Source organism: Barbatula barbatula (genome assembly GCF_947034865.1).
Source record: "Barbatula barbatula genome assembly, chromosome: 20".
Classification (NCBI taxonomy): domain Eukaryota; kingdom Metazoa; phylum Chordata; class Actinopteri; order Cypriniformes; family Nemacheilidae; genus Barbatula; species Barbatula barbatula.
In genome coordinates, this window is record NC_136783.1 from 20,973,495 (window position 1) to 20,982,979 (window position 9,485).

General features: G+C 43.2%; 2 protein-coding genes across 2 annotated transcripts; both read right to left on the minus strand.

Moving 5' to 3' along the window:
- Positions 1-711, minus strand: LOC306909541 (claudin-34-like; the record flags this gene model as incomplete). Its single annotated transcript, XM_079483363.1, has 1 exon — positions 1-711. The coding sequence occupies one exon, from the start codon at positions 709-711 to the stop codon at positions 1-3; it is 711 nt and encodes a 236-aa protein (XP_079339489.1).
- A 172-nt stretch (positions 712-883) lies between these two features.
- Positions 884-9,479, minus strand: shroom2b (shroom family member 2b; the record flags this gene model as incomplete). Its single annotated transcript, XM_079483820.1, is given in 11 exon segments — positions 884-4,285; positions 4,356-4,628; positions 4,734-4,899; positions 5,466-5,879; positions 5,993-6,325; positions 6,394-6,534; positions 6,853-6,923; positions 7,096-7,571; positions 7,574-8,132; positions 8,293-9,316; positions 9,400-9,479. Coding segments are annotated over 11 exon segments (3,810 nt in total), but the record flags the coding sequence as incomplete, so codon positions are not given.
- Positions 9,480-9,485: the final 6 nt, after the last annotated feature.

The following is a 9,485-nucleotide window of genomic DNA, read 5'->3' on the forward strand; positions in this document are numbered from 1 at the left end:
TCACTCGTCTGCTCTGGTGAAAGCAGGGTTGTCTGTTCCATCATTGTTCATGCGTTTGTCTTCTGGTTTCACTTTGGAGACGCACGTCGAACCAACTGGAAGCCTGTAAGAAAGAAAGATCAGCCCGCTACAAACCACCAGAAAAGACGCCAAAATCCCAACACCGATCCCCGGGCCAATGTGCTGGTTCTCAGGTGCAGATGGCATGCGAAACGCTGGGGGGAAAACAATAGTCTGGTTGCGTGCAACAGAACTGAGATTCCAAAAGACTGGGATGAGTGTAGAAACTCCAGTGAGAATGAAGACAGCACCTCCAGCGGAAAGAGCCAGGCGGATGCGTTTCAACTGATTTGATCCAAAGTAAATGTTCCTGAGGCCGTACACGACGCTGACGTTACCCATCAGCCCCAGAATCACAGCTACTAGCATCAGCACCTGAGCGGCAATGATCTCTGGAGGAGTGAAAGATTCAAACACACCAATCTTCTGGCAAAACATGATTTCATTCTCCGACAGGATCGGAGCGTTACTGTAAAAACACACTCTCCAGACACCCACCCAGGCCAGACCGGAGGAGATGACGGACGGGCCGGATACTTCCCACACCCTCCACTCCACCATTCCCATAGTCACTATGATGAGGATCCAGCCCACCGTACTGAGCCAGAGAGCCACGAACTGAGCGTGAGCCGTGTGCACGAGGTACGGCATGACACCCGCTCCGGTGTTTTTACAGGTCAATCCTGACGAGAAGCATCACGCTGTCTCAGAAGTCTGTGACTCTCTCCCGTGTGCGGTGTGTACGTGACTCACAAAACCTGTTGTGCTTTTAATCTAACCCATGCTGTCTCCAGGACACCTGGCAAACAAACCTCCCGCATCCCTCTGAGAGCGAACGAGCGAGAGAGAAAGAAAACATCCATTAAGATTTCAAAATCAGCCACAGAAATTCAACACATCATGTCAAGGAACCCTTGAAATACAAATCTTTCACACAGTCTCTCAACTAATATGAGCTCATGAGACCCTACGTGTACACAAATAACAGTATATTACATTTACCGAAAAGAAATCGAATAAAGTACAGTAGTCATTACAGCTCAAAACATTACTTGAAATCTTGAGGGACTTTTTTTTCTGTGATGAATGGCAAGACACCACATTTCTATTGTAATGAACACGGTAACAATGCGTGAAACCATAAAGAAACAAAGGAAGGTGGAGCTGAAACAACAAACATTTCAGTTACACAAACAGACATTGAGCAACCGACTCTTAATATTTCAATATAAAACGTTAACAACAAATCACATTACTGTAATGTACATAACAGACAAAATTCATAAACCATAATGACATGCTTTCATGTTTCATGTTAACAGTCCTGAAATCAGCTCCAGTCACAGACTATAGAAATATTTACATGAATTGTCATTAAAATGATTTCATCCTGTTGGTTTTTACTATGGTAAACCGAAGTATTTACTACAGCATTCAGTTCTCATTTCAATTCCACAGTACAGTATTCACATTGCAAATAGTAAAAATAAAACATAGTATTTTTTCATATGAATCATTTTGATTAAAGCCACATACTTTAAAATAAAATATAAATGATTATATTACCACATGATAGTCCACACATCACATGTTGATATTCTTGACGTCGGTACTGGACTGGAAACAGTTTAAAGTGCACTTCACACACACACACACACACAGTGTAAATAATGTTGTGAATATGTCTCTGTTAATAATCGACTCACTGTCAACATCATAAAATCACACAAAGCAAAGAAAGAGAGAATAGAGTGAGTTCAGCCATGTTGGATTAATTGTATATTCTGTATCTGTGACAGAACCATGAAACAGATCCAAGCAAAAATATATTTTCTTTGCATTTACAGTGTAGCTAAACAATACAGTTCCAGTAATGTGTTTGATTATGTTAAATGTGCACCACAGGCTCAATGATCCGTGACATGAGAAACAAATGTTATAATACAGGTCATCATGAACATCTTGAGTGTTATGACTGTTGCACTGCCTTAACAGTTTAACATTAAAATAAACTTTAAAAAGACGGAATCTGGATCAGACAAAGAATATAAATCTGTCTGAAGTTTAGATCCGGAGTAAATTTATCTGAAACTCTTCTAATGTCATCAGTCACTCGCTATGAAGATAAATCCACAGTTACACTCACAGTGCACGAGGATAAAACATCACTGTCAATTCATTAAATGTCCCTGAAAACATCATCAAATCATTCTATATATTCAAAGAAAAGCAAATCCCAGTCTTCTGTTCTTACGGTGAGATATTAAATCAATGTCCACAGCAGATAGAAAACACAACATGAATCACAAGTGTTTGGTTCTAGTCTCTACTATGGATACTATGTTTGTGTCTATGGATTTTTCAGGCTGTAGTCTGGTTTAGTATGGATCAATAGTGTGTAGTCTGGTTTAGTATGGATCTGAAGGGTGAAGTCTGGATCAGTAGCGTGTAGACTGGCTAAGTATGGTTCAGTAGTGTCTAGTCTGGTTCAGTATGGATCAGTAGGTTTTATTCTGGATAAGGCTGGATCACTAGGGTGTAGTCTGGATCAGTAGGTGTAGACTGGATAAGTATGGTTCAGTAGTGTCTAGTCTGGTTCAGTATGGATCAGTAGGTTTTATTCTGGATAAGGCTGGATCACTAGGGTGTAGTCTGGATCAGTAGCGTGTAGACTGGCTAAGTATGGTTCAGTAGTGTCTAGTCTGGTTCAGTATGGATCAGTAGGTTTTATTCTGGATAAGGCTGGATCACTAGGGTGTAGTCTGGATCAGTAGGTGTAGACTGGATAAGTATGGTTCAGTAGTGTCTAGTCTGGTTCAGTATGGATCAGTAGGTTGTATTCTGGATAAGGCTGGATCACTAGGGTGTATTCTGGATCAGTAGGGTGTAGTCTGGATCAGTAGGTGTACACTGGATAAGTATGGTTCAGTAGTGTCTAGTCTGGTTCAGTATGGATCAGTAGGTTGTATTCTGGATAAGGCTGGATCACTAGGGTGTATTCTGGATCAGTAGGGTGTAGTCTGGATCAGTAGGGTGTAGACTGGATAAGTATGGTTCAGTAGTGTCTAGTTTGGTTCAGTCTGGATAAGTAGAGTAAAGACTAGATTAGTACGGTTCAGTATGGATCATTAGGGTGTAGTCTGGATCAGTAGGGTGTAGACTGGATAAGTATGGTTCAGTAGTGTCTAGTCTGGTTCAGTATGGATCAGTAGGTTTTATTCTGGATAAGGCTGGATCACTAGGGTGTAGTCTGGATCAGTAGGTGTAGACTGGATAAGTATGGTTCAGTAGTGTCTAGTCTGGTTCAGTATGGATCAGTAGGTTGTATTCTGGATAAGGCTGGATCACTAGGGTGTATTCTGGATCAGTAGGGTGTAGTCTGGATCAGTAGGTGTACACTGGATAAGTATGGTTCAGTAGTGTCTAGTCTGGTTCAGTATGGATCAGTAGGTTGTATTCTGGATAAGGCTGGATCACTAGGGTGTATTCTGGATCAGTAGGGTGTAGTCTGGATCAGTAGGGTGTAGACTGGATAAGTATGGTTCAGTAGTGTCTAGTTTGGTTCAGTCTGGATAAGTAGAGTAAAGACTAGATTAGTACGGTTCAGTATGGATCATTAGGGTGTAGTCTGGATCAGTAGGGTGTAGACTGGATAAGTATGGTTCAGTAGTGTCTAGTTTGGTTCAGTCTGGATAAGTAGAGTAAAGACTAGATTAGTACGGTTCAGTATGGATCATTAGGGTGTAGTCTGGATCAGTAGGGTGTAGACTGGATAAGTATGGTTCAGTAGTGTCTAGTTTGGTTCAGTCTGGATAAGTAGAGTAAAGACTAGATTAGTACGGTTCAGTATGGATCATTAGGTGTAGACTGGATAAGTATGGTTCAGTAGGGTGTAGTCTGGTTCAGTCTGGATAAGTAGAGTAAAGACTGGATTAGTACGGTTCAGTATGGATCAGTACAGCAGTCGCTGGTCCAGCGGTAGACTGTCTTTCAGACATTTCAGTTGTTCTTCACCCAGTTTGATCTTGTCATCTAGTTTCCTCTGCTCGATGATCAAAGCCGACTTCATTTTGACAAAATGCTGATAGTCTGCGAGACATTCTTCACTGAGATAACCAGACAAAATGTCAAACACCAGACATTCTCTTCGGTCCAAATTCTCCTTCAGCTCTTTGGCGTCTTCATGCTGGCGAATGAGCAGCTTGCGTTTCTCCATCAGAGTTTGCTGAAAATACAGCACGACATCAATGATGTCATCTTAAACATCAGAAAACACGTGTGATTGTTGTAGATACCTTCTCCTCAGCTGACGTCTCCTCCTCCAGGTGATTCAGAGCGTTCTCCACACGAGCCAGTCTGGCCGACAGAGACAGCAGGAGACTCACAACTTTATCCAGATCTCCCACAAACATGCGGAACTTCTCCAGCTCATTGGGCCGACAGACGGAGCGCACTGTGGCCTCCACCTCCTCCCCCAGAAGATTATTGTCCCGCACATCATCTCGCAGACTCGCCCGCACCTCCCTCAACACCTGCAGCTTACGGCTCAAACTCTCCATCAACTCCTGCTACATCAACACAAACATCACAATAATAAAACACTTCAGTCACACAAACTTTCTGCAGAACAGATTCTTCTCATCTGTTGAATGTCATTCAGAGTGACTGTGTACCTTCTTGTTGAACAGATCCGAGTCGAGCTCATCTTCTGAGTCGTGTTGATTTATGTGTTCCTGCATGTCCTTCATCTTTATGAGCAGCTCAGCTTTAGGTGCAGATGTGCTGTAATATGATGAAGTACTCAGTAAAGACACAGACGTGGTCAAACTCTCCTCCAGCCTGCCGAGAGAAATAAAACACACTGAATCAAACTCTTCGAAATCATCAGCATTACAGCATTTAATACAATATCACTGTTTACATTTACACTGTGTGTGAGTGTGTAGCACATGTGTATGTATGTGTGTGTGTGTGTGTACCCGCACATGAGTGTGGTCAAATCTGATGGTAAAATCCACATAGTCTGTGCTCTAAATAAGTTTATGTAAAAATGCAGAAAAGTGGGTTTGGTTTAGGTCCGCGGTTTGTGATGTTTAGCAAGTCCACACATGCACGCACAAATAAAAAAATGTGTATGTGTGTGTGACATTAACAGTTGTGTGTGTTTGTCAGTAGAGGGCATCAGTGTGCAGTTTGTGATTATTGACTGATGTTATATGAAGAATACTGTACTAAACAGAGAATAATATCTGAATGAGCAAACAGTATTTTATATCACACAAACATTCAAACACTTCAGACTAATGCAGCTGTGTTTACTGATTATGTTTAACCTGAAGTCAAAGATATCTGTCTTTTAAATCTCATCACTATAATGTTGGAATTAAAAACACTGTGTTTGATACCTCATCTGCGTGTTTTTCACACACGTGTTCTTCCTCCTCTGCTGGATGTGTTCACCCTGAGGAAAGATCCCCTCCATCAGATCCATGGTGGTCTTCATCTTACTCTGATCTAAGATATCCGCAAGACTCTTATCTTTTCCCATGATGTCTCTGGCCAGTTCCTCTCTCTTCAGGTCGTCCTCCGAGCATTGGGTGGGGTCACTGGTGTTGAGTAACTCCGTCCTGTCACTGGTTTGATGTCCAGATGAACTCTGATGTGTGTTGCTGTTCTTCAGTTGAGCGGTTTTACTCTCCTCATATCCACCCGATGATTCACGATGAAGCAGACCGTTTCTGTTTTCTCTCTCTGAATAATTCTGTATGTCGAGCTTTGGTCCAGCATTATTTGTCGCTGACGTTTTCTCAAATGTACAACTGTGTCACAAGAGAATTGGTAAGTTAAGTTGTGAGGACAAGCAGTGAAAACAAACGCATGTGATTTATCTACATCTTTATTCTTTTTAAAATTCTGACTTTTGATTTCTTACCCGATGTTTGGGTGCGTTTTCTTCACGTGTTTTTCATCTGTAATAGTCCCTGTGAAGAACCCAGGAGACGGAGAGTGTGTTCCGTTATGTGAGGTTCCGGTCACATCAGTGTTCTGTTGGCAAGAGACGGAGATATGACCTAACACAGGCAGAACAAGAGAAAACTCCCCCTCGCCGTCCTCTGATGTCAAGCACATGTCTCTTTCCAGGTTTACTGTATGACAGGGTGAAGAACACAGTCTGGTGAAGGATTGACTCGGCTCAGGTGTTATTCTCACCGGTGAGACCCCCTGTGTGGGCTCTGTTGCTTCTAGATGGGTGGGCGATTCCGCCCTGGACCACACAAGCCTTTGATATTCAGTCCCTGTATTTTTTGGACGTAACTTGTCAGATACAGGAACCTGGAGATGATGTGAGGAGAGAGGTGATGGAATTGTGGAATCAGGTCTTTGTGTCTGGTTTGATGGGGAGGATTTGCCACGTCTTCATTTTGGGGAACGTTCAGTGTGATCGCCTCCGGGATGCTAACAGGATTTAGCTCTCTTTCAGACACATCACATTAAAAATATGTTAAAATACAGACAGAGAGAGAGAGGTTAAACCAGCCTGAAATGGCTAGCTGGTCATCCATTTTGGTGAAACTGGTAAGGCTTGTTTGTTTTGTTGACTACATAAGAGTTTTGGGATACTTAGTTGCAGATTGTCCGCTAAAAACCACCAAAAAACACCATAAACCAGCTAAACCAGCTCAGACCATTTAAGCCATACTTTAATAAGACCAAGCATTAAGCATATTACTCTATTATCCACAATTTAATTATATGTTTGAACATGTAGTTACTTAGACAAGCGGTCCTAACCTTATGACACAAGTCTCCTGTTGGTCCTTGTGCTCCGATGAAGACATGTTGTTGGGTGGCAGTGAGATTTTCTGAAAGGAATTAACACACGTGACAGAGATTCTTTTACATAAAGGTCTAACTGACCTATGACATCTGCTTTGCTAATAATACACATATTTTCAAAACAAATAACTATTTTTTACAGAGAGCAGATGATGTATCTGAAACCAAACATTATCAGTATCATGACTAACCAGTTACCTGTGTGTAAATGTCAGCAGATGGGGAAGAACGTGATCTTTCGTGAATGCACATCGTGCCGCTTGATTCTTCCAATCCTGAGTCCAGAATATTTTCAGCGGAGTGAAATCTGCCTGGGTTTCTTCTTTCCATTGTCTTATTCTGCATGTTCCACGTAGCCTCATATTCAGCAAACGTCTCGAGTCGTTGTTGTTCTTGAGCATTCAGGTTTGAATGGCTTGATTTACTTTGTCTGAATGGAGACCTAGGGAAACTTTCAGCGTCTCTTTTCAATTCAGTTTTGTCTTTGGGACCGGGCAGGGACTGCTTAAGAATGGGCTTTTGGAGATTCGGTTTACAAGAACCCTCAAAGAATTGATATCGGTCCACAAAGGACCCAACTGCTTTATGTTCAACCCCTACTTCATTGATCTTATCCGGTTCAGAGAAAGAATGCATTTTCTTATCAATAGCAAACCGTTTACGTCCTCCAATACGGTGAGTTGGCCATTTCTTGGAGGTTGGTCTGTTGAAGGTTCGTTCCCAGGAAGTTCTAGATCTCGCCTCATAAAAGATGTGGCCTTCAGAACTTTGGCTTGGGCTTCCTTCAGATGATCCTTGTAGGTGTTGGTGAAGGAACCATCGGATGAGGAGGTTGAGTGCTCGTTGGACTTCCAGCCGACAGAGTCGTCCTCAACTTCACTGGAGGAGATCAAGTTAGCCGCACTTCGGCTTTTCTGCAGCTGAGCTTTCTTCTGTTGGATCTCTTTGCGTAAAGTGGTGGCGTAACGGTCACTCCTCCTTCCCAGTTTGCCGCCCATGGAGTCAGAGGATTCTTGATGACTTGCTTCTGATGATACTATCGATTTATCCGCAATAATCTTGCTCTCCTGGGTCAAAGAGTATAACATGGGCGTCTTATGTGGACAGATCTTCTCCTCCTGCATGATCCAGGGACTGAAGATGGGGATCTTCTGCTCCGTCTGATGGTTCGGTTCATGATGGAACCCACCTTTATTCTTTTCAGGAGAGTCTCTTTCCTTCTCAGTAGAGCTGGACTTTAGAAAGACACAAGGAGGTTGAGGAGACTTGGCTTCAGTTGGCAGAGGATTGATAGCCTGTTTGGTGCAACCCCTTCTCAGGCAGGTTAAGATAAGGTTGGGGATACTTTGTCTTTGCAATCTTTTGAGAGCCAATTTTTCCCGGTGTGGTCCGTACTTCAGTCCTCCGTTCATTTCCTCTTAATCCCTGTGGATGGGTAGTGGATTCTTGGGATGGCTGCTTTGTAGTGATGCAGTAGTATCGGAAATGAGATTGGCCTTCATGGTAGTTTTCAAATGTTGTTGTTCTTGTAAAGTTTTGAGTCTTTGAGTTGGTTGGCAAGTCTTGAAGACTTTGGTAGTAGCTCCCGACGCTCTGAGTCTTTGGTGTACATGCAGCACTGGGATACATCGCAAAGGGACTCTCATCGCTGTGCTGTCTCTGATGCTGGACTTCATATGTAAACGGGTTCTGGGCTTGTCTTACATCAGTGCTTGAGTGGGAAAATGCTTTGCTGGGGTTTACCTGATTTTGATTGCAGTCTTTAACTGAGAGATATGGATGAAGAAAGTCTTTTTTTGGAGGTGGGTTGTAGCTATGTCTAGCTTCCTGTCCCCTTTCGCTGGCGTGGATATCGTCACTGTGTCTATCCACAGTTCTGGAGGTTTGATACACGGAAAATCCTTCAGGGAACGACCCTACCAGGCCCTTCTCGTGAACTCTGGTGGCAGTGAAACTATCACTACGCAGTGGAGGAGGAGGTGCAGTTGACAGTTTCTTGTCAGGAACATGCCACACAGGTCCAGGGGTTGATCTCCCGCTGGAGGAGAATTTAAAGGCAGCGGGTTCCTCTATACTGGGACTCACATGTCCACCTGTGCTCACGGGTATCTGAAGGTATCTGTGGCAGTTGCTGGTAAGCTCATTTGGACTGCCTCTGTAAAACATGCCTTCGGTGGTGGTGATACCCCGAGGTGCACCGAGGTCTTTTGTGCATGACAAAAATGATGGAGGCTTGTTGAGACCACTCTCAACCACTGAATGGTCCACTCCAGCGTTAGGCTTGTTCGACTGGGACTCTTTCGAGAAAGCGTGAGCTACGGGCTCTACACTTTCCATATTTCCCACTGAGCTGAACTGGCAGGACACTTGTCGCAAATTCGTCTGACCCCAACAGCTGGTGTAGTCTTTTGAGGGTGAACTTGAGAAGAAGAAAAAAGAAGAAAAAACTTGTATAACTATTGTTTCAATCATTGGCGCAGTTCAACAGCACACACATCTCACCTTGCATCGTATCTTGTCGGGCAAGAAGATTCTGCTCCAGGGTCGGCTTCAGATTTTGGGATGTCCGTGGTGGGGGTTTTCGGCAG